General features: G+C 39.2%; 1 protein-coding gene across 1 annotated transcript in view; it reads left to right on the top strand.

The window, feature by feature from the left end:
- Window positions 1-26,478, top strand: part of LOC114589498 (spectrin alpha chain, non-erythrocytic 1) — a 267,143-nt gene that overhangs the window by 51,153 nt on the left and 189,512 nt on the right. The window contains exons 8-13 of the mRNA XM_077922609.1: window positions 5,264-5,418; window positions 7,310-7,445; window positions 8,115-8,216; window positions 15,639-15,776; window positions 21,521-21,631; window positions 24,912-24,989. Of these exons, the coding sequence (XP_077778735.1) occupies window positions 5,264-5,418; window positions 7,310-7,445; window positions 8,115-8,216; window positions 15,639-15,776; window positions 21,521-21,631; window positions 24,912-24,989 (720 nt within the window). The remainder of the gene's footprint in view (window positions 1-5,263; window positions 5,419-7,309; window positions 7,446-8,114; window positions 8,217-15,638; window positions 15,777-21,520; window positions 21,632-24,911; window positions 24,990-26,478) is intronic.

Raw genomic sequence — 26,478 nt, 5'->3', positions numbered from 1 at the left:
GAAGGAAGGAGGGAGGGAGGGAGGGAAGGAAGGAAGGAGGGAAGGAAGGAAGGAAAGGAGGGAGGGAAGGAAGGAGAGAGGGAGGGAGGAAGGAAGGAAGGAAGGAAAGAAAAAGGATCAAGGAAGGAAGGAATGAGAGGGAAGGAGGGAGATGGAAGAAAGGAAGGAGAAGAAGGAAGGAAGGAAGGAAGGAAGGAAGGAAGGAAGGAAGGAAGGAAGGAAGGAAGGAGAGGGGGGGAAGAAAGGTAGAAGGAAGGAAGGAAGGAAGGAAGGGAAGAAGGGAGGGAAAGAGGGAGGAAGGAAGGAATGAAGGAGTGAGAGGGAGGGAAGGAGGGAGGAAAGAAAGGAAAGAAGGAAGGAAGGAAGGAAGGAAGGAGACGGAGAGAAGGGGCAAAGGAAGGAAGGAAGCAAGGAGGGAGGGAAGGAAGGGAAGGAGGAAGGAAGGGGGGAAAAGAAGGGATCTGGCCAGCGTCCAGGCTCTCCTCCGCAAACACGAGGGCTGGAAAGGGATCTGGCCGCCCTGGAGGACAAGGTGGGCGGTGCTCGATTGGACCAATCGGGGATGAGGGCGGGGCTAGGAATGAAGGAAGGAGGGAAGGAAGGAAGGAAGGAAGGAAGGAAGGAGAGAGGAGAGGAGGGAAGGAAGGAAGGAAGAAGGAGAGGGAGGGAGGGAGGGAGGGAGGAAAGAAAGGAAAGGAGGAAAGGAAAGAAGGAAGGAGGGAAGGGAGGGAGGGAGGGAAGGAGGAAGGAAGGAGGGAGGGAGGGAGGGAGGGAGGAAAGCAAAAGGATCAAGGAAGGAAGGAATGAGAGGGAAGGAGGGAGACGGAAGGAAGGAAGGAGAGGGAGGGAGGGGGAAGAAAGGTAGAAGGAAGGAAGGAAGGAAGGAAGGAAGGGAAGAAGGGAGGGAAAGAGGAAGGAAGGAAGGAAGGAAGGAAGGAAGGAAGGAAGGAAGGAAGGAAGGAAGGAGTGGGGGGACAAAAGGAATGAGAGAGAGAGGGAGGGAAGGAAGGAGGAAAGAAAGGAAAAGAGGAAAGGAAAGAAGGAGGGAAAGAAGGAAGGAAGGAAGGAAGGAAGGAGAAAGGAAGGAGGGAGGGAAGGATGGAAGGAGGAAGGAAGGAAGGAGAAAGAGAGAGAAGGAAGGAGGGACAGAGAGAGAGAGGAGGGAAGGAAGGAAGGAAGGAGAAAGGAAGGAGGGAGGGAAGGAGGGAGACGGAAGGAAGGAAAGGAGGAAAGGAAATAGGCAAAGAAGGAAGGAAGGAAGGAGACGGAGGGAAGGGGGGAAGGAAGGAAGGAGAGAGAAGGAAGCAAGGAGGGAGGGAAGGAAGGGAAGGAGGAAGGAAGGGGAAAAAGAAGGGATCTGGGCAGCGTCCAGACTCTCCTGCGCAAACACGAGGGGCTGGAAAGGGATCTGGCCGCCCTGGAGGACAAGGTGGGCGGGACCGGCGGGCGGTTGGACCAATCGGGGGCGAGGGCGGGGCTAGGAAGGAAGGAAGGAAGGAAGGAAGGAAGGAGGGAGGGGGGAAGAAAGGTAGAAGGAGGGAAGGAAGGGAAGAAGGGAGGGAAAGAGGGAGGAAGGAAGGAATGAAGGAGTGGGAGGGAGGGAAGGAGGGAGGAAAGGAAGGAAGGAAGGAAGGAAGGAAGGAAGGAAGGAAGGAAGGAAGGAAGGAGAGTGGGAGGGAAGGAAGGAAGAAGAGAGAGAGGGAGGGAGGGAAGGAAGGAAGGAGAGTGGGAGGGAGGGAGGGAAGGAAGGAAGGAAAGGAGGGAGGGAGAGAAGGAAGGAGGGAGGGAAGGAGAGAGGGAGGGAGGGAGGAAGGAAGGAAAGCAAAAGGATCAAGAAAGGAAGGAATGAGAGGGAAGGAGGGAGACGGAAGGAAGGAAGGAGAGAGGGAAGGAAGGAAGGAGAGAGGAGAGGAGGGAAGGAAGAAAGGAGGAGGGAGGGAGGGAAGGAGGCAGAAGGAAGGAAGGAAGGAAGGAGAGTGGGAGGGAAGGAAGGAGGGAGGGAGGGAAGGAAGGAAAGGAGGAAAGGAAAGAAGGAAGGAAGGAAAGAAGGAGAGAGGGAAGGAAGGAAGGAAGGAAGGAGGAGAGAGGGAGGGAGGGAAGGAGGCAGAAGGAAGGAAGGAGAGTGGTAGGGAGGGAAGGAAGGAAGGAGGGAAGGAAGGAAGCAAGGAAGGAAGGAAGGAAAGGAGGGAGGGAGAGAAGGAAGGAGGGAGGGAAGGAAGGAAGGAGGGAAGGAAGGAAGGAAAGGAGGGAAGGAGGAAGGAAGGAGAGAGGGAGGAATTAAGGAAGGAAGGAAAGAAAAAGGATCAAGGAAGGAAGGAATGAGAGGGAAGGAGGGAGACGGAAGGAAGGAAGGAAGGAGAGAGGGAGGAAAGGAGGGAGGAAGGGAAGAAGGGAGGGAAAGAGGGAGGGGGAAGGAAGGAAAGGAGGGAGGCAGAGAAGGAAGGAGGGAGGGAGGAAGGAAGGAAGGAAGGAAGGAAGGAAGGAAGGAAGGGGAAAGAAGGGATCTGGCCAGCGTCCAGGCTCTCCTCCGCAAACATGAGGGGCTGGAAAGGGATCTGGCCGCCCTGGAGGACAAGGTGGGCGGGGCCAGCGGGCGGTTGGACCAATCGGGGACGAGGGCGGGGCTAGGAAGGAAGGAAGGAGGGAGGGAGATAAGGAAGGAGGAGAGAGGGAGGAGAGGGAGGGAGGGAAGGAGGCAGAATGAAGGAAGGAAGGAAGGAAGGAAGGAAGGAAGGAAGGAGGGAAGGAAGGAAAGGAGGGAGGGAAGGAAGGAAGGAAGGAGGGAAGGAAGGAAGCAAGCAAGGAAGGAAGGAAGGAAAGGGAGGGAGAGAAGGAAGGAGGGAGGGAAGGAAGGAAGTAAAGGAGGGAGGGAGGGAGGAAGGAAAGAAAAAGGATCAAGGAAGGAAGGAATGAGAGGGAAGGAGGGAGACGGAAGGAAGGAAGGAGAGGGGGAGGAAAGGAGGAAGGAAGGAAGGAGAGGGAGGGAGGGGGAAGAAAGTTAGAAGAAAGGAAGGAAGGAAGGAAGGAAGATAGGAAGGAAGGGAAGAAGGAAGGAAGGAAGGAAGGAAGCAAGCAAGGAAGGAAGGAAGGAAGGAAAGGAGGGAAGGAGGTAGGAAGGAGAGAGGGAGGAATTAAGGAAGGAAGGAAAGAAAAAGGATCAAGGAAGGAAGGAATGAGAGGGAAGGAGGGAGACGGAAGGAAGGAAGGAGAGAGGGAGGAAAGGAGGGAGGAAGGGAAGAAGGGAGGGAAAGAGGGAGGGGGGAAGGAAGGAAAGGAGGGAGGGAGAGAAGGAAGGAGGGAGGGAGGGAAGGAAGGAGGGAGGGAGGAAGGAAGGAAGGAAGGAAGGAAGGGAAAAGAAGGGATCTGGCCGGCGTCCAGGCTCTCCTGCGCAAACACGAGGGGCTGGACGCAAACACGAGGGACCAATCGGGGACGAGGGCGGGGCTAGGGAGGAAGGAAGGAAGGAGGGAGGGAGGAGAGGGAGGGAGGGAAGGAGGCAGAATGAAGGAAGGAAGGAAGGAAGGAGGGAAGGAAGGAAAGGAGGGAGGGAAGGAAGGAGGGAAGGAAGGAAGCAAGCAAGGAAGGAAGGAAGGAAGGAAAGGGAGGGAGAGAAGGAAGGAGGGAGGGAAGGAAGGAAGGAAAGGAGGGAGGGAGGAAGGAAGGGAAGAAAAAGGATCAAGGAAGGAAGGAATGAGAGGGAAGGAGGGAGACAGAAGGAAGGAAGGAGAGGGGGAGGAAAGGAGGAAGGAAGGAGGGGGAAGGAGGGGGAAGAAAGGTAGAAGGAAGGAAGGAAGGAAGGAAGGAAGGAAGGAAGGAAGGAAGGAAGGAAGGAAGGAAGGAAGGAAGGATGGTAGTATTAGTATTGTAGCATTAGTCTTCCTAATAGTATTAGAATCACAGTATTATAGTATTAGTATTACAAGTAATACTGGTATTAGTGTTATCGTAAATACAAATAATAATATAGCGATATAATATAATAATATAAATAAATTATGTATATATATTATAAATAACAATATAATATAATATTGTAATTCCATCTATCTATCTATCTATCTATCTATCTATCTGATTCTATAAAAACGTATGCAAATAACATTTTTATTTTTATAAAATAAAAATAAAAATGAGTCGCCGATTAATTAACTAATTAATTAATTAATCGGCTAATTAATCCGCCTCCAGGTCAAGGCTCTTTATAGGATTCTATAGAAACGTAGGCAAAGAACATTTTCATTTTTATTCCTAATATTAAATGTTGATATTTGCGAGAATCGGCTTTGGTCGCCGATTAATTAATGAATTAATTAATTGGCTAATTAATCCGCCTCCAGGTCAAGGCTCTTTATAGGATTCTATAAAAACGTAGGCAAAGAACATTTTTCATTTTTACTCCCTAATATTAAATGTTGGTATTTGTGAGAATCGGCTTCAGTCGCCGATTAATTAAGGAATTAATTAATTAATCGGCTAATTAATCCGCCTCCAGGTCAAGGCTCTTTATAGGATTCTATAGAAACGTAGGCAAAGAACATTTTTCATTTTTACTCCCTCGTATTAAATGTTGATATTTGTGAGAATCGGCTCCGGTCGCCGATTAATTAACGAATTAATTAATCAATCGGCTAATTAATCCGCCTCCAGGTCAAGGCTCTTTATAGGATTCTATAGAAACGTAGGCAAAGAACATTTTTCATTTTTATTCCCTCATATTAAATGTTGATATTTGCGAGAATCGGCTTCAGTCGCCGATTAATTAACTAATTAATTAATCGGCTAATTAATCCGCCTCCAGGTCAAGGCTCTTTATAGGATTCTATAGAAACGTAGGCAAAGAACATTTTTCATTTTTACTCCCTCATATTAAATGTTGATATTTGCGAGAATCGGCTTCGGTCGCCGATTAATTAACTAATTCATTAATCAATCGGCTAATTAATCCGCCCCCAGGTCAAGGCTCTTTATAGGATTCTATAAAAACGTACGCAAAGAACATTTCTTATTTTTACTCCCTAATATTAAATGTTGATATTTGTGAGAATCGGCTTCTGCCGCCGATTAATTAACTAATTAATTAAATAATTAATCGGCTAATTAATCCGCCCCCAGGTCGAGGCTCTTTATAGGATTCTATAGAAACGTAGGCAAAGAACATTTTTTATTTTTATTCCTTGATATTAAATGTTGATATTTGCCAGAGTCGGCTCCGGTCGCCGATTAATTAATTAACGAATTAATTAATTAATTAATCCGCCTCCAGGTCAAGGCTCTGGGGGCCGAAGCCGACCGCCTCCAGCAGTCCCACCCCCCCAACGCCCCCCAGATCCACGTCAAGCGGGAGGAGCTGGTGGCCAACTGGGAGCAGATTCGCACCCGGGCCGCCGAGAGACACGCCCACCTGAACGACTCCTACCGGTAAGGGGGCGGCGGCCCCGTTTATATTCTATTCTATTAGTATTATTTTAAATATATTTGATTATTATTATTATTATTATTATTATTACTCCTACCGGTAAGGGGGCGGCGGCCCCGTTTCTTTTATATTAGTATTAGTATTAGTATTATTTTTATATATATATATATATATATATATATATATATATATATATATATAATTATTGTTGTTGTTATTATTATTATTATTATTATTATTATTATTATTATTATTATTATTATTTGCTAAGCGCCTCCTCTCCCTAGACACAGATGTATATTATTATTATTATTATTATTAGTATTAGTATTAGTATTAGTATTAGTATTAGTATTATTATTATTCCTACCGCTAAGGGGGCGGCGACCCAGTTTATATTCTATTCTATTAGTATTAGTATTATTTTTTAATATATTATTATTATTATTTAATATTTATTATTATTATTATTATTATTATTATTATTATTATTATTATTATTATTATTATTATTATTATTTGCTAAGCCCCTCCTCTCCCTCTCCCTAGACACAGATGTATATTATTATTATTATTATTATTATTATTATTATTATTATTATTATTATTATTATTATTCCTACCGCTAAGGGGGCGGCGACCCAGTTTATATTCTATTCTATTAGTATTAGTATTATTTTTTAATATATTATTATTATTTTTTAATATATTATTATTATTATTATTTATTATTATTATTATTATTATTATTATTATTATTATTATTATTGGCGAGGGGCTCTCTCCACCCCCGTTTATATTATTATTATTATTATTATTATTATTATTATTATTACTCCTACCGGTAAGGGGGGGGCGGCCCAGTTTATATTATATTATATTAGTATTAGTATTATTTTTTAATATATTATTATTATTATTATTATTATTATTATTATTATTATTATTATTATTATTATTTGCTAAGCCCCTCCTCTCCCTCTCCCTAGACACAGATGTATATTATTATTATTATTATTATTATTATTATTATTATTATTATTATTACTCCTACTCTCTCCACCTCCATTATTTATTATTATTATTATTATTATTATTATTATTTACACTTCCTCTTCTTCTTCTTATAATTATTATTAAATTATATTTCCCCCCCAAAATTTGCCCCCTACTGAGAAGACCACTGCTTAAATCTATTATTATTATTATTATTATTATTATTATTATTATTATTATTATTATTATTATTATTATGTTACCTTATGTTACCTTAAGTTATACTAAATATAATATATAATATATTATTATCAATTGTTTATTATTAATTTACTATTATATTATATTATATTATATTATATTATATTATATTATATTATATTATATTATTACCTTATGTTACCTTATGTTATACTAAATATAATATATAATATTTTATTATCAATTGTTTATTATTAATTTACTATTATATTATATTATATTATATTATATTATATTATATTATATTATATTATATTATATTATATTATATTATTACCTTATGTTACCTTATGTTATACTAAATATAATATATAATATATTATTATCAATTGTTTATTATTAATTTACTATTATATTATATTATATTATATTATATTATATTATATTATATTATATTATTACCTTATGTTACCTTATGTTATACTAAATATAATATATAATATATTATTATCAATTGTTTATTTATTATTATTATTATTATATTATGTTACCTTATGTTATACTAAATATAATATATAATATATTATTATCATCAATTTTATTTAATTTATTATTATTATTATTATTATTATTATTATTATTATTATTATTATTAAATTAATCTATTTCCCCCCCCCCGAAATTTGCCCCCCAAAGCCTCCAGCGATTCCTGGCCGATTTCCGCGATCTCACCAGCTGGGTCACCGAAATGAAGGCTTTGATCAACGCTGACGAACTTGCTAACGACGTCGCCGGGGCCGAAGCTCTTCTTGACCGTCATCAAGAACACAAGGTTAATATTCTTTCGGCGTCAGCCAATCCAATTTTATTAATTTTTACATGACATTGAATTTATTTTTAATGCCTTTTTAAATGACATTAAATTTAATTTTTATGCCTTTTTAGTGACGTTAAATTTAATTTTTATGCCTTTTTAAATGACGTTAAATTTAATTTTTATGCCTTTTTAGTGACGTTAAATTTAATTTTTATGCCTTTTGAAATGACGTTAAATTTAATTTTTATGCCTTTTTAGTGACGTTAAATTTAATTTTTATGCCTTTTTAAATGACGTTAAATTTAATTTTTATGCCTTTTTAAATGACGTTAAATTTAATTTTTATGCCTTTTTAGTGACGTTAAATTTAATTTTTATGCCTTTTTAAATGACGTTAAATTTAATTTTTATGCCTTTTTAGTGACGTTAAATTTAATTTTTATGCCTTTTTAGTGACGTTAAATTTAATTTTTATGCCTTTTTAAATGACATTAATTTTAATTTTTAAGCATTTTTAGGCGACGTTTGTCGCATTTAATTTTTGTTCATTTTTAAATGACATTAATTAAATTTGTTTTTTATTTACATTACCTTTATTGAATTTAATTATCCATTTATTTCATTGCTGTTTATTACCTGATTAATTTTATTTAATTTACTAAATCTAATTTTGTTCCCCCGCAGGGAGAAATTGATGCTCATGAAGATAGTTTCAAGTCGGCCGACGAATCGGGCCAAGCTCTCCTTGCGGCTGGACATTATGCTTCTGCGGAAGTGAGAGAGAAGGTAAGGGTTAAATTATTAGGGAATTATTGGGAAATTATTGATAAATTATTGGGAAATGATTGGAAAATTATTGGAAAATTATCTGGAAATTATTGGGAAATTGTTAGGGAATTATTAGGGAATTGTTAGAAAATTATTGGGAAATTATTGGGAAATGATTAGGAAATGATTTGGAAATTTTTAGGGAATTGTTGAGAAATTATTAGGGAATTATTTGGAAATTATTAGGGAATTATTAGGGAATTATTGGGAAATTATTAGGGAATTATTGGGAAATTATTAGGGAATTATTAGGGAATTATTGAGAAATTATTAGGAAATTATTAGTGAATTGTTGGGAAATTATTAGTGAATTCTTAGGGAATGATTGGGAAATTATTGGGAAGTTATTGAGAAATCATTGGGAAATCATTGAGAAATTATTGGGAAATTATTAGAATAGTATTGAGAAATTATTGGGAAATTATTAGAATAGTATTGAGAAATTATTGGGAAATTATTGAGAAATTATTTGGGAATTTTGGGGAAATTATTGAGAAATTATTAGGGAATTATTAGGGAATTATTGGGAAATTCGGTTAGAGTTAGAGTTATCAGGCCTTATCCTTGGAGGTTAGAGGTAAGGGTTAGAGGTCAGGCATTGGGGGGTTAGGGGTTGTGTTAGGGTTAGAGGTCAGGCCTTAGGGTTCGGGTTAGGGGTCAGGGTTAGAGGTCAGGCATTGGGGGTTAGGGGTTTGTGTTAGGGGTCAGGCATTGGGGGTTAGGGGTTTGTGTCAGGGTTAGAGGTCAGGGTCAGGGTTAGGGGTCAGGCATTGGGGGTTAGGGGTTTCTGTTAGGGGTCAGGCATTGGGGGTTAGGGGTTTGTGTCAGGGTTAGAGGTCAGGGTCAGGGTTAGGGGTCAGGCATTGGGGGTTAGGGGTTTCTGTTAGGGGTCAGGCATTGGGGGTTAGGGGTCAGGCATTAGGGGCTAGGGGTTTGTGTTAGGGTTAGGGTTAGAGGTCAGGCATTGAGGTTAGGGGTCAGGAATTAGGGGTTAGGGGTTTGTGTTAAGGTTAGAGGTCAGGCATTGAGGTTAGGGGTCAGGAATTAGGGGTTAGGGGTTTGTGTTAGGGTTAGAGGTCAGGCATTGGGGGTTAGAGATCAGGCATTGGGGGTAAGGGGTCAGGCATTGGGGGTTAGGGGTCAGGCATTGGGGGTTAGGGGTTTGTGTTAGGGTTAGAGGTCAGGCATTGGGGTTTGGGGTTAGAGGTTAGGGGTTGGGGGTCAGGCGTTGGGGTCAGGGGTCAGGGGTTTGTGTTAGGGTTAGAGGTCAGGGTTAGAGGTCAGACATTGGAGGTTAAGGGTTAGGGTTAGAGGTCAGGCATTGGGGTTAGAGGTCAGGGTTAGAGGTCAGGCATTGGGGGTTAGGGGTCCAGGTTAGAGGTCAGGCATTGGGGGGTCAGGGGTTAGAGGTTAGGTCTTGGGGGTCAGGCGTTGGGGTTAGGGGTCATGGGTCATGGGTTTGTGTTAGGGTTAGAGGTCAGGATTAGAGGTCAGCCATTGGGGGTCGGGAGGTTAGGGTTCTCTCTCCTTTCCCCGCCCCCCGACCTCTGACCTCTCCCTGTCTCCGCCCCCCCAGCTGAGCGTCCAATCGGAGGAGCGGGCCGCCCTCTTGGAATTGTGGGAATTTCCTAGGAAATCCTTGGGGAATTATTAGGGAATTATTAGGGAATTGTTGAGAATATTATTGAGAAATTTCTGCGAAATTAGTGAGAAATTTTTGAGAAGCCATTGGGAAATGATGGAGAAATCATTCGGAAATTATTAGGAAATCACTGAGAAATTATGAGGAAATTATTGGGAAATTATTGAGGAAATGGTTGGGAAATGGTGGAGAAATTATTGGGAAATTATTAGGAAATTACTGAGAAAGTATTTGGAAAATATTGAGGAGATTATTGAGAAATCATTAGGAAATTATTGGCAAATTATTGAGGAAATGGTTGGGAAATGATTGGGAAATGATTAGGAAGTTATTGAGAAATCACTGGGAAATTATTAGGAAATTGTTGGCAAATTATGGAGGAAATGGTTGGGAGATGGTGGAGAAATGATTGGGAAATGATTAGGAAGCTGTTGAGAAATTCCTGGGAAATTATTAGGAAATTATTGGCAAATTATTGAGGAAATGGTTGGGAAATGGTGGAGAAATGATTGGGAAATGATTAGGAAGCTATTGAGAAATTCCTGGGAAATTATTAGGAAATTATGGAGGAAATGGTTGGGAAATGGTGGAGAAATTATTGGGAAATGATTAGGAAGTTATTGAGAAATCACTGGGAAATTATTAGGAAATTGTTGGCAAATTATGGAGGAAATGGTTGGGAGATGGTGGAGAAATTATTGGGAAATGATTAGGAAATTACTGAGAAATTATTAGGAAATTATTGAGAATTTATGGAGGAAATGGTTGGGAAATGGTGGAGAAATTATTGGGAAATGATTAGGAAGTTATTGAGAAATTCCTGGGAAATTATTAGGAAATTGTTGGCAAATTATGGAGGAAATGGTTGGGAGATTGGGGAGAAATTATTGGGAAATGATTAGGAAATTACTGAGAAATTATTAGGAAATTATTGGCAAATTATTGAGGAAATGGTTGGGAAATGGTGGAGAAATTATTGGGAAATGATTAGGAAGCTATTGAGAAATTCCTGGGAAATTATTAGGAAATTATGGAGGAAATGGTTGGGAAATGGTGGAGAAATGATTGGGAAATGATTAGGAAGTTTTTGAGAAATTACTGGGAAATTATTAGGAAATTGTTGGCAAATTATGGAGGAAATGGTTGGGAAATGGTGGAGAAATGATTGGGAAATGATTAGGAAGTTTTTGAGAAATTCCTGGGAAATTATTGGGAAATTATTGAGGAAATGGTTGGGAAATGGTGGAGAAATTATTGGGAAATGATTAGGAAGTTATTGAGAAATCACTGGGAAATTATTAGGAAATTGTTGGCAAATTATGGAGGAAATGGTTGGGAGATGGTGGAGAAATTATTGGGAAATGATTAGGAAATTACTGAGAAATTATTAGGAAATTATTGAGAATTTATGGAGGAAATGGTTGGGAAATGGTGGAGAAATTATTGGGAAATGATTAGGAAGTTATTGAGAAATTCCTGGGAAATTATTAGGAAATTGTTGGCAAATTATGGAGGAAATGGATGGGAGATGGTGGAGAAATGATTGGGAAATTATTAGGAAATTACTGAGAAATTATTAGGAAATTATTAGGAAATTATGGAGGAAATGGTTGGGAGATGGTGGAGAAATGATTGGGAAATGATTAGGAAGCTATTGAGAAATTCCTGGGAAATTATTAGGAAATGATTGAGAAATCATTGAGAAATCATTGGGAAATTATTGAGAATATTATTGAGAAATTCTTGGTAAACAATTGAGAAATGATTGAGGAATTATTAGGAAATGATTGAAAAACTATTGAGAAATCATTGGGAAATTATTGAGAATATTATTGAGACATTCTTGGTAAACAATTGAGAAATTATTGGGAATATTATTGAGAAATTCTTGTTAAATAATTGAGAAATTATTGGGAATATTATTGATCAATTCTTGGTAAATGAGAAATTATGGAGGAATTCTTAGGAAATGATTGAGAAATGATTGAGAAATCATTGGGAAATTATTAGGAAATGATTGACAAATTCTGGAGAAACCATTGGGAAATTATTAGAATATTATTGGGAAATTATTAGACTATTATAGGGAAATTATTGAGAAAGGTTCAGAATTGAAAATGTACTTTTCAACGTTTCCCCCCCCAAAAAAGCCGTTTTTTCTCCTTTCCCCGCCCCCCGACCTCTGACCTCTCCCTGTCTCCGCCCCCCTAGCTGAGCGTCCTATCGGAGGAGCGGGCCGCCCTCTTGGAATTGTGGGAATTTCCTAGGAATTTCTTGGGGAATTATTAGGGAATTATTAGGGAATTGTTGAGAATATTATTGAGAAATTTCTGCGAAATTAGTGAGAAATTTTTGAGAAGCCATTGGGAAATTATTCAGGAAATTATTGAGAAATCATTAGGAAATTATTAGGAAATTACTAGGAAATTATTAGGAAATTACTGAGAAATTATTAGGAAATTATTGGCAAATTATTAGGAAATTATTGAGGAAATGGTTGGGAAATGGTGGAGAAATGATTGGGAAATGATTAGTTAGTTATTGAGAAATTCCTGGGAAATTATTAGGAAATTATTGAGGAAATGGTGGAGAAATTATTGGCAAATTATTAGGAAATTGCTGAGAAAGTATTAGGAAATTATTGGCAAATTATGGAGGAAATGGTTGGGAGATGGTGGAGAAATGATTGGGAAATGATTAGGAAGTTTTTGAGAAATTCCTGGGAAATTATTGGGAAATTATTGAGGAAATGGTTGGGAGATGGTGGAGAAATGATTGGGAAATGATTAGGAAGCTATTGAGAAATTCCTGGGAAATTATTAGGAAATTATTGGGAAATTATTGAGGAAATGGTTGGGAGATGGTGGAGAAATTATTGGGAAATGATTAGGAAATTACTGAGAAATTGTTAGGAAATTATTGGCAAATTATGGAGGAAATGGTTGGGAAATGGTGGAGAAATGATTGGGAAATGATTAGGAAGTTTTTGAGAAATTCCTGGGAAATTATTGGGAAATTATGGAGGAAATGGTTGGGAGATGGTGGAGAAATTATTGGGAAATTATTAGGAAATTACTGATAAATTATTAGGAAATTATTGAGAAATTATGGAGGAAATGGTTGGGAGATGGTGGAGAAATGATTGGGAAATGATTAGGAAGTTTTTGAGAAATTCCTGGGAAATTATTGGGAAATTATTGAGGAAATGGTTGGGAGATGGTGGAGAAATTATTGGGAAATTATTAGGAAATTACTGAGAAATGATTAGGAAATTATTGGCAAATTATTGAGGAAATGGTTGGGAGATGGTGGAGAAATGATTGGGAAATGATTAGGAAGTTTTTGAGAAATTCCTGGGAAATTATTGAGGAAATGGTGGAGAAATTATTGGCAAATTATTAGGAAATTATTAGGAAATTACTGATAAATTATTAGGAAATTATTGAGAAATTATGGAGGAAATGGTTGGGAGATGGTGGAGAAATGATTGGGAAATGATTAGGAAGCTATTGAGAAATTCCTGGGAAATTATTGGGAAATTATGGAGGAAATGGTTGGGAGGTGGTGGAGAAATGATTGGGAAATGATTAGGAAGCTATTGAGAAATTACTGGGAAATTATTAGGAAATTGTTGGCAAATTATGGAGGAAATGGTTGGGAAATAGTGGAGAAATGATTGGGAAATGATTAGGAAATTACTGAGAAATGATTAGGAAATTATTGGGAAATTATTGAGGAAATGGTTGGGAGATGGTGGAGAAATTATTGGGAAATTATTGAGGAAATGGTTGGGAGATGGTGGAGAAATTATTGGGAAATGATTAGGAAATTACTGAGAAATGATTAGGAAATTATTGGCAAATTATTGAGGAAATGGTTGGGAAATGGTGGAGAAATTATTGGGAAATTATTAGGAAATTACTGAGAAATGATTAGGAAATTATTGGCAAATTATGGAGGAAATGGTTGGGAGATGGTGGAGAAATGATTGGGAAATGATTAGGAAGTTTTTGAGAAATTCCTGGGAAATTATTGGGAAATTATTGAGGAAATGGTTGGGAGATGGTGGAGAAATGATTGGGAAATGATTAGGAAGCTATTGAGAAATTCCTGGGAAAATATTAGGAAATTATTGGGAAATTATTGAGGAAATGGTTGGGAGATGGTGGAGAAATTATAGGGAAATGATTAGGAAATTACTGAGAAATTGTTAGGAAATTATTGGCAAATTATGGAGGAAATGGTTGGGAAATGGTGGAGAAATGATTGGGAAATGATTAGGAAGTTTTTGAGAAATTCCTGGGAAATTATTGGGAAATTATGGAGGAAATGGTTGGGAGATGGTGGAGAAATTATTGGGAAATTATTAGGAAATTACTGATAAATTATTAGGAAATTATTGAGAAATTATGGAGGAAATGGTTGGGAGATGGTGGAGAAATGATTGGGAAATGATTAGGAAGTTTTTGAGAAATTCCTGGGAAATTATTGGGAAATTATTGAGGAAATGGTTGGGAGATGGTGGAGAAATTATTGGGAAATTATTAGGAAATTACTGAGAAATGATTAGGAAATTATTGGCAAATTATTGAGGAAATGGTTGGGAGATGGTGGAGAAATGATTGGGAAATGATTAGGAAGTTTTTGAGAAATTCCTGGGAAATTATTGAGGAAATGGTGGAGAAATTATTGGCAAATTATTAGGAAATTACTAGGAAATTGCTGAGAAAGTATTAGGAAATTATTGGCAAATTATGGAGGAAATGGTTGGGAGATGGTGGAGAAATGATTGGGAAATGATTAGGAAGCTATTGAGAAATTCCTGGGAAATTATTGGGAAATTATGGAGGAAATGGTTGGGAGGTGGTGGAGAAATGATTGGGAAATGATTAGGAAGCTATTGAGAAATTACTGGGAAATTATTAGGAAATTGTTGGCAAATTATGGAGGAAATGGTTGGGAAATAGTGGAGAAATGATTGGGAAATGATTAGGAAATTACTGAGAAATGATTAGGAAATTATTGGGAAATTATTGAGGAAATGGTTGGGAGATGGTGGAGAAATTATTGGGAAATTATTGAGGAAATGGTTGGGAGATGGTGGAGAAATTATTGGGAAATGATTAGGAAATTACTGAGAAATGATTAGGAAATTATTGGCAAATTATTGAGGAAATGGTTGGGAAATGGTGGAGAAATTATTGGGAAATTATTAGGAAATTACTGAGAAATGATTAGGAAATTATTGGCAAATTATGGAGGAAATGGTTGGGAGATGGTGGAGAAATGATTGGGAAATGATTAGGAAGCTATTGAGAAATTACTGGGAAATTATTAGGAAATTGTTGGCAAATTATGGAGGAAATGGTTGGGAGATGGTGGAGAAATGATTGGGAAATGATTAGGAAGCTATTGAGAAATTACTGGGAAATTATTAGGAAATTATTGAGGAAATGGTTGGGAAATGGTAGAGAAATGATTGGGAAATGATTAGGAAGTTATTGAGAAATCACTGGGAAATTATTAGGAAATTGTTGGGAAGTTATGGAGGAAATGGTTGGGAGATGGTGGAGAAATTATTGGGAAATGATTAGGAAATTATTAGGAAATGATTAGGAAATTACTGAGAAATGATTAGGAAATTATTGGCAAATTATGGAGGAAATGGTTGGGAAATGGTGGAGAAATTATTTCCCCGCCCCCTGACCTCTGACCTCTCCCTCTCTCCGCCCCCCCAGCTGAGCGTCCTATCGGAGGAGCGGGCCGCCCTCTTGGAATTGTGGGAAGTCCGGCGCCAACAATACGAACAGTGCATGGACCTCCAGCTCTTCTACCGGGACACCGAGCAAGTCGACAACTGGATGAGCAAGCAGGAGGTCGGGACTCGAACCCGCGACCTGGAAGCTTCCGGAAGGCCAGGGGGCCGGGAGGAGGGTCCCTCATCCGAACCCCGAACCCCTAGGGATCCGGGAAGCTCTGGCTCGAACCCGGAACCCCAAGGGTTAAGGGGGAACCGGGACTCGAACCCGCAACCCGGAAGCTTCCGGAAGCCCAGGGGGCCGGGAGGAGGCTCTCTAATTCGAACCCCAAACCCCTAGGGATCCGGGAAGCTCTGGCTCGAACCCGGAACCCCAAGGGTTGAGCGGGAACCGGGATTTGAACCCGCAACCCGGAGGCCTGGCCTCGTCGAACCCGGAACCAGGAGGCCTGGCCTCTAAGTCTAACTCGAACCCGGAACCCCGAGGGTTAAGCGGGAACCGGGATTTGAACCCGGGACCCGGAAGCTTCCGGAAGGCCAGGGGGCCGGGAGGAGGGGCTGGAATTCGAACCCAAAGCCGGGGGGTCTAGGGAGCTCGAACCCGGAACCCCGAGGGTGAAGGGGGAACCGGGATTTGAACCCGCAACCCGGAGGCCTGGCCTCTAAGTCTGATTCGAACCCGGAACCCGGAGGCCTGGCCTCTAATTCGAACCCGGAACCCGAAGGCCTGACCTCTAACCCTAACCCTAACCCCTGACCTCTAACCCTAACACAAACCCCTAACCCCCAGTGCCTGACCCCTAACCCTTCCCTCTACCTCTAACCCCCAACCCTAAGGCCTGACCCCCAACCCAACCCTAAGGCCTGACCTCTAACCCTAACCCAAACCCCTAACCTTTAACCTTTAACCCTTCCCTCTACCTCTAACCCCCAACCCTAAGGCCTGACCCCCAACCCAACCCTAAGGCCTGACCTCTAACCCTAACCCAAACCCCTAACCTTTAACCTTTAACCCTTCCCTCTACCTCTAACCCCCAACCCAACTCTAAGGCCTGACCTCTAACCCAAACCCCGAATGTCTGACCCCGAACCCCCAACTCGAAGGCCTAACCCCTAACCTCCAACCCCCAACCCTCAGGCCTGACCTCTAACCCAAACCCCTGACCCCTGACCCCAATGCCTGACCTCTAACCCCCCCACCCTAATGCCTGACCTCTAACCCAAACCCCTAACCTCTACCTCTAACCCCCAGCCCTAAGGCCTAACCTCTAACCCTAACACAAAGCCCTAATGCCTGACCTCTAACTCGAACCCCCAACCCAACGCTAGTGCCTAACCCCTAACCCTTAACCCCTAACGCCTGACCTCTAACCCTAACACAAACCCCTAATGCCTGACCTCTAACTCCCAACCCAACCCTCAGGCCTGACCTCTAACCCAAACCCCTGACCCCTGACCCCAATGCCTGACCTCTAACCCCCCCACCCTAATGCCTGACCTCTAACCCAAACCCCTAACCTCTACCTCTAACCCCCAGCCCTAAGGCCTAACATCTAACCCTAACACAAAGCCCTAATGCCTGACCTCTAACTCGAACCCCCAACCCAACTCTAAGGCCTAACCCTTAACCCCTCACACCTGACCTCTAACCCACCCAACCCTAAAGCCTGACCTCTAACCCCCAACCCAACTCTAAGGCCTGACCTCTAACCCAAACCCCTGACCCCTAACCCCAATGCCTGACCTCTAACCCTAACCCAAACCCCTAACCCCCAATGCCTGACCTCTAACTCGAACCCCCAACCCTAACACAAGCCCCTAACCCCCAATGCCTGACCTCTAACCCTAACACCAACCCCTAACCCCCAACGCCTGACCCCTAACCCCTGACCCCTAACCCCAGTGCCTGACCTCTAACCCTAACACAAACCCCTAACCTCTACCTCTACCTCTAACCCCCAACCCTAACGCCTGACCACTAACCCTAACACAAACCCCTAACACCTGACCTCTAACCCTTGCCTCTAGCTCTAACCCCAACCCAACGCTAATGCCTAACCCCTAACCTCTAACCCCCAACCCTAACACAAACCCCTAACCCCAATGCCTGACCTCTAACCCAAACCCCTAACCTCTAATCCTTACCTCTACCTCTAACCCCCAACCCAACTCTAAGGCCTGACCTCTAACCCAAACCCCTAACCCCTAATGTCTGACCCCTAACCCCCAACTCGAAGGCCTAACCCCTAACCTCTAACCCCCAACCCTCAGGCCTGACCTCTAACCCAAACCCCTGACCCCTAACCCCAATGCCTGACCTCTAACCCTAACCCAAACCCCTAACCCCCAATGCCTGACCTCTAACTTGAACCCCCAACCCTAACACAAGCCCCTAACCCCCAATGCCTGACCTCTAACCCTAACCCCTGACCCCCAATGCCTGACCTCTAACCCTAACCCAAACCCCTAACCCCCAATGCCTGACCTCTAACCCAAACCCCTGACCCCTAACCCCAATGCCTGACCTCTAACCCTAACACAAACCCCTAACCCCCAATGCCTGACCCCTAACACCAACCCCTAACCCCCAATGCCTGACCTCTAACACCAACCCCTGACCCCCAATGCCTGACCTCTAACCCAAACCCCTGACCCCTAACCCCCAATGCCTGACCTCTAACCCTAACACCTGACCCCTAACCCCCAATGCCTGACCTCTAACCCAAACCCCTGACCCCCAATGCCTGACCTCTAACCCTAACCCAAACCCCTAACCACCAATGCCTGACCTCTAACCCAAACCCCTGACCCCTAACCCCCAATGCCTGACCTCTAACCCTAACCCAAACCCCTAACCTTTAACCTTTAACCCTTCCCTCTACCTCTAACCCCCAACCCAACTCTAAGGCCTGACCTCTAACCCAAACCCCGAATGTCTGACCCCTAACCCCCAACTCAAAGGCCTAACCCCTAACCTCCAACCCCCAACTCTCAGGCCTGACCTCTAACCCAAACCCCTGACCCCTAACCCCAGTGCCTGACCTCTAACCCTAACACCAACCCCTAACCCCCAATGCCTGACCTCTAACTCGAACCCCCAACCCTAACACAAGCCCCTAACCCCCAATGCCTGACCTCTAACCCTAACACCAACCCCTAACCCCCAATGCCTGACCTCTAACACCAACCCCTGACCCCCAATGCCTGACCTCTAACCCAAACCCCTGACCCCTAACCCCCAATGCCTGACCTCTAACCCTAACCCAAACCCCTAACCCCCAATGCCTGACCTCTAACCCAAACCCCTGACCCCTAACCCCCAATGCCTGACCTCTAACCCTAACCCAAACCCCTAACCTTTAACCTTTAACCCTTCCCTCTACCTCTAACCCCCAACCCAACTCTAAGGCCTGACCTCTAACCCAAACCCCGAATGTCTGACCCCTAACCCCCAACTCGAAGGCCTAACCCCTAACCTCCAACCCCCAACCCTCAGGCCTGACCTCTAACCCAAACCCCGAATGTCTGACCCCTAACCCCCAACTCAAAGGCCTAACCCCTAACCTCCAACCCCCAACTCTCAGGCCTGACCTCTAACCCAAACCCCTGACCCCCAACCCTAACGCCTGACCTCTAACCCTAACACAAACCCCTAACGCCTGACCTCTAAGCCTTACCTCTATCTCGAACCCCCAACCCAACGCTAATGCCTAACCCCTAACCTCCAACCCCCAACCCTCAGGCCTGACCTCTAACCCAAACCCCTGACCCCTAACCCCAATGCCTGACCTCTAACCCTAACACAAACCCCTAACCTCTACCTCTACCTCTAATCCCCAACCCTAACGCCTGACCTCTAACCCTAACACAAACCCCTAACGCCTGACCTCTAAGCCTTACCTCTATCTCGAACCCCCAACCCAACGCTAATGCCTAACCTCTATCCCTAACCCCCAACACAAACCCTTAAACCCTAACCCCTAACCATTAAGGCCTGACCCCTAACCCAAACCCCTAACCTCTACCTCTAACCCCCAACCCTAAGGCCTAACCCCCAATGCCTAACCTCTAACCCAACCCCCTAACCTCTAATCCTTACCTCTGTCTCTAACCCCCAACCCAACCCTCAGGCCTGACCTCTAACCCAAACCCCTGACCCCTAACCCCAATGCCTGACCTCTAACCCTTACCTCTAACTCGAACCCCCAACCCTAACACAAACCCCTAACCCCCAATGCCTGACCTCTAACTCTAACCCCCAATGCCTGACCTCTAACTCGAACCCCCAACCCTAACACAAACCCCTAACCCCCAATGCCTGACCTCTAACCCCCAACCCCCGGTGACCCCTAACCCTTACCTCTATCTCTAACCCCCAACCCTAACACAAACCCCTAACGCCTGACCTCTAACTCGAACCCCCAACCCTAAGGCCTGACCTCTAACCCGGACACAAACCCCTAACCCCCAATGCCTGACCCCTAACACAAACCCCTAACCCCCAATGCCTGACCTCTAACCCTAACACAAACCCCTGACCCCCAGTGCCTGACCCCTAACCCCCAATGCCTGACCCCTAACACAAACCCCTAACCCCCAATGACTGACCTCTAACCCTAACCCAAACCCCTGACCCCTAACCCCCAATGCCTGACCTCTAACCCTAACCCCTGACCCCTAACCCCCAATGCCTGACCTCTAACCCTAACACCAACCCCAACCCCCAATGCCTGACCTCTAACCCTAACACAAACCCCTGACCCCTAACCCCCAATGCCTGACCCCTAACCCTAACACAAACCCCTAACCCCCAGTGCCTGACCTCTAACCCTAACACAAACCCCTGACCCCTAACCCCCAGTGCCTGACCTCTAACCCTAACACAAACCCCTGACCCCTAACCCCCAATGCCTGACCCCTAACCCTAACACAAACCCCTAACCCCCAGTGCCTGACCTCTAACCCTAACACAAACCCCTGACCCCTAACCCCCAGTGCCTGACCTCTAACCCTAACACAAACCCCTGACCCCTAACCCCCAATGCCTGACCCCTAACCCTAACACAAACCCCTAACCCCCAGTGCCTGACCTCTAACCCTAACACAAACCCCTGACCCCTAACCCCCAGTGCCTGACCTCTAACCCTAACACCAACCCCAACCCCCAATGTCTGACCTCTAACCCTAACACAAACCCCTGACCCCTAACCCCCAATGCCTGACCCCTAACCCTAACACAAACCCCTAACCCCCAGTGCCTGACCTCTAACCCTAACACAAACCCCTGACCCCTAACCCCCAGTGCCTGACCTCTAACCCTAACACAAACCCCTGACCCCTAACCCCCAATGCCTGACCCCTAACCCTAACACAAACCCCTAACCCCCAGTGCCTGACCTCTAACCCTAACACAAACCCCTGACCCCTAACCCCCAGTGCCTGACCTCTAACCCTAACACAAACCCCTGACCCCTAACCCCCAATGCCTGACCCCTAACCCTAACACAAACCCCTAACCCCCAGTGCCTGACCCCTAACCCAAACCCCTGACCCCCAATGCCTGACCCCTAACCCTAACCCCTAACCCCCAATGTCTGACCCCTAACCCCAACCCCTAACCCCTGACCTCTAACCCAAACCCTGACCCCTAACCCTGACCCCCAACCTCTAACCCCTACCCCCTAACCCAGGGGTCGGGAATCGCGCAGACGCCGCCAAAAGATGGCATTCTATCAGATATATCATATTATATTTTACATAATAATCTTTAAAAGGATAAAATTGATATTCGCCATGATTCGTTGAGTTAACGATCTTTAAACATATGAATATGAATAATATGAATATTCATATTTTTCCCAGGCCTTCCTGCTAAACGAAGATCTGGGCGATTCTCTCGACAGCGTGGAAGCGCTGCTGAAGAAACACGAAGATTTTGAGAAATCCCTCAGCGCCCAGGAAGAGAAAATCACCGTAATCCCTTTCATTTTAATTAATTAAATTTCATAAGAAATTTGATTTCTGTTTTATTCCATTATTCCATTCACATTTTAACGATCTCCACTTCCAGTTGCGTTTTCCACGGTCGTCATTTCCACGGTCGTTTCCCTTTGTTCGTTTCCCTATCATTTCCGTATGAAGAATGAACATTTGAATAATGAATATTTTGATAATTAACATTTTAATAATGAATATTTTGATAATTAACATTTTTATAATGATCATTTTTACAATCTCCACTTCCAGTCCCGTTTTCACGGTCGTTTCCCTTTTTCGTTTCCCTATCATTTCCGTATGTAGAATGAACATTTGAATAATTAATATTTTGATAATTAACATTTTAATAATGAATATTTTGATAATTAACATTTTTATAATGATCATTTTTACAATTTCCACTTCCAGTTTCGTTTTCAAAGTCATCATTTTCACGGTCGTTTCCCTTTTTGATTTCCCTATCATTTCCATTTGAATAATTAACATTTGAATCATTTCCATTTTAGTAATTAATATTTTGATAATTAACATTTTTATAATGATCATTTTTATAATTTCCACTTCCAATTTAATTTTCACGGTCATAAGGGTCGTTTTCCTTTTTGATTTCCCTATCATTTCCATTTGAATAATGAACATTTTAATCATTAATATTTGAATCATTTCCATTTTAGTAATTAATATTTTGATAATTAACATTTTTATAATCATTTTTATAATTTCCACTTCCAATTTAATTTTCACGGTCATAAGGGTCGTTTCCCTTTTTGATTTCCCTATCATTTCCATTTGAAGAATGAACATTTTAATCATTAATATTTGAATCATTTCCATTTTAGTAATTAATATTTTGATAATTAACCTTTTTATAATGATCTTTTTTATCATTTCCACTTCCAATTTAATTTTCACGGTCATAAGGGTCGTTTTCCTTTTTGATTTCCCTATCATTTCCATTTGAATAATTAACATTTTAATCATTAATATTTGAATCATTTCCATTTTAGTAATTAATATTTTGATAATTAACATTTTAATAATGAATATTTTGATAATTAACATTTTTATAATGATCATTTTTACAATCTCCACTTCCAGTTCCGTTTTCACGGTCATCATTTTCACGGTCGTTTTCCTTTTTCATTTCCCTATCATTTCCATTTGAATAATTAACATTTGAATCATTTCCATTTTAGTAATTAATATTTTGATAATTAACATTTTTATAATGATCATTTTTATAATTTCCACTTCCAATTTAATTTTCACGGTGATAAGGGTCGTTTTCCTTTTTGATTTCCCTATCATTTCCATTTGAATAATTAACATTTTAATCATTAATATTTGAATCATTTCCATTTTAGTAATTAATATTTTGATAATTAACATTTTTATAATCATTTTTATAATTTCCACTTCCAATTTAATTTTCACGGTCATAAGGGTCGTTTTCCTTTTTGATTTCCCTATCATTTCCATTTGAATAATGAACATTTTAATCATTAATATTTGAATCATTTCCATTTTAGTAATTAATATTTTGATAATTAACCTTTTTATAATGATCATTTTTATCATTTCCACTTCCAATTTAATTTTCACGGTCATAAGGGTCGTTTCCCTTTTTGATTTCCCTATCATTTCCATTTGAATCATTAACATTTGAATAATTTCCATTTTAGTAATTAATATTTTGATAATTAACATTTTTATAATTAATATTTTGATAATTAACATTTTTATAATTTGCACTTCCAATTTAATTTTCACGGTCATCATTTCCATGGTCATAAGGCTCGTTTTCCTTTTTGATTTCCCTATCATTTCCATTTGAATACTGAATATTTGAATAATTTCCATTTTAGTAATTAATATTTTGATAATTAACATTTTACCAATTAATATTTTGATAATTAACATTTTTATAATGATCATTTTTATAATTTCCACTTCCAATTTAATTTTCACCGTCATCATTTTCACGGTCATAAGGGTCGTTTTCCTATTTAATTTTCCTATAATTTCTATTTTAACAATTTCCATTTTAACAATTTCCATTTCCATTTTAATAATTTCCATTTTAACAATTTCCATTTTCATTTTAATAATTTCCATTTTAACAATTTCCATTTTAACAATTTCCATTTCCATTTTTTAATTTCGATTTTGATTTTCACGGTCATCATTTTCACGGTCATAACGGTCGTTTCCCTTTTTAATTTCCCTATAATTTTAATTTAAATAATTTCCATTTTAACAATTTCCATTTTTTAATTTCGATTTTGATTTTCACGGTCATCATTTTCACGGTCATAACTGTCGTTTCCCTTTTTAATTTCCCTATAATTTTAATTTAAATAATTTCCATTTTAACAATTTCCATTTTTTAATTTCGATTTTCACGGTCATCATTTTCACGGTCATAACGGTCCTTTTCCTTTTTAATTTCCCTATAATTTTAATTTAAATAATTTCCATTTGAACAATTTCCATTTCCATTTTAATAATTTCGATTTTGATTTTCACGGTCATCATTTTCACGGTCATAACGGTCGTTTTCCTATTTAATTTTCCAATAATGTCCATTTTAATCATTTCCATTTTAACAATTTCCATTTTGATTTTCATGGTAATAATGGTCATTTTCCTTTTCAGTTTTCCTATAATTTCCATTTTAATAATTATCATTTTAATAATTATCATTCTTACAATTTCCACTTCCATTTTGATTTTCGCGGTCATCATTTTCACGGTCATAACGTTTCTATTTAATTTTCCTATCATTTCCATTTTAACCGTTTCCATTTTAACAATTACATTTTCCATTTTAATAATGTTGATTTTGATTTTCATGGTCATCATTTCATGGTCATTCCTTTTTAATTTTCCTATCATTTCTGTTTTAATCATTTCCATTTTAACAATTTCCATTTTAACAATTTCAATGTTGATTTTAATAATGTTGATTTTATTTTCACGGTCATCATTTTCACGGTCATAATGGTCGTTTCCCTTTTTAATTTCCCTATAATTTTTATTTTAATAATTTCCATTTGAACAATTTCCATTTCCATTTTAATAATTTCCATTTTAACAATTTCAATTTTGATTTTCATGGTAATCAATTTTGATTTTCATGGTTATCATCGTTGTTATATTATTATTATTATTACATTTTGAGTAAGTCAAATTGATTTTCATGGTCATCATTTTCACGCTAATAATGGTCGTTTTCCATTTTAATTTCTATTTTCAGGCCCTGGACGAATTTGCCACCAAACTGATGCAGAACAATCACTATGCCAAAGAGGATGTTTCGAGCCGAAGGGACGCGGTAAGTTTATTATGTTTATTATAGTTATTAATGATATTATTATTATTATTAATGATATTATTAATATAATAATATCATGAAATATTATCTTGAAACTGTTTTGTGGGTCTATGGACTTCAAGAAAGTTATTTATTTATTATTATTATGTTTATTATGTTTATTATATTTAGTATATATTTATTATTATTATTATTATGTTTCTTATATTTTTATTTTTATTATTATTATTATTATTATTATTATTATTATTATTATTATTATTATGTTTCTTATATTTATTATTATTATATTTATTATTATTATTATTATTATTATTATTATTATTATTATTATTATTAGCATCATCTTGAAACTTTTTTGTGGGTCTACAGACCGCAACAAAGATATATATTTATATATTTCATTTGTTATCAATATGTTTATTATATTTTTTATATATATTAATTATTATCATCATTATCTTGAAACTGTTTTGTGGGTCTATGGACCGTAAAAAAAAAAATAATTATTTATATATTACATTTATTACATTTATTATTCTTCTTATATTTCTTATGTTATATTTCTTATTATTAATATTTCTTATACTTATTATATTTTTCCCCCTATTATTTATTGTTTATATTTATTATATCTGTTAATTATATTATATTATATTATTATATTTATTATATCTATTAATTATATTATATTTATTATTATATTTATTATTATGTTTATTAGATTACATTTATTATTTATTTTATTTATTATTATATTTATATTCTTTATTATTATTACTATGGTCTGTAGACCCACAAAACAATTTCTAGATGATGCTAATAATAATGATAATGATAATAATAATAATAATAATAATAATAATAATAATAATACATGTAAATATAATTATCTTGAAACTGTTTTGTGGGTCTACGCACCACAATAAATATATTTATATATTACTTTTATTTTATTTTATTTTATTTTATTTCATTTTATTTTATTTATTACTACTACTACTATTACTATTATTATTATTATTATATACTTATATATTACATTTATACTTAATTAGATTTCTTAGATTTCTATTATTAATATTTATTATACTTATATATTACATTTATTCTTCATTAGATTTCTATGATTAATATTTATTATACTTATATATTCCATTTATTCTTAATTAGATTTCTTCTCTTTCTATGATTGATATTTATTATATATTCCATTTATTCTTAATTAGATTTCTTCTCTTTCTATGATTAATATTTATTATATATTACATCTATTCTTAATTAGATTTCTTCTCTTTCTATGATTAATATTTATTATATATTACATTTATTCTTAATTAGATTTCTTCTCTTTCTATGATTAATCTTTATTATACTTATATATTCCATTTATTCTTAATTAGATTTCTTATCTTTCTATTATTAATATTTATTATGCTTATATATTACATTTCTTCTTAATTAGATTTCTTATCTTTCTATTATTAAT

Source organism: Podarcis muralis, chromosome Z (genome assembly GCF_964188315.1).
Source record: "Podarcis muralis chromosome Z, rPodMur119.hap1.1, whole genome shotgun sequence".
Taxonomy (NCBI): Eukaryota; Metazoa; Chordata; class Lepidosauria; order Squamata; family Lacertidae; genus Podarcis; species Podarcis muralis.
Note: the sequence above shows the minus strand (reverse complement) of the source record. Positions and strands in the feature narration are given on the sequence as shown.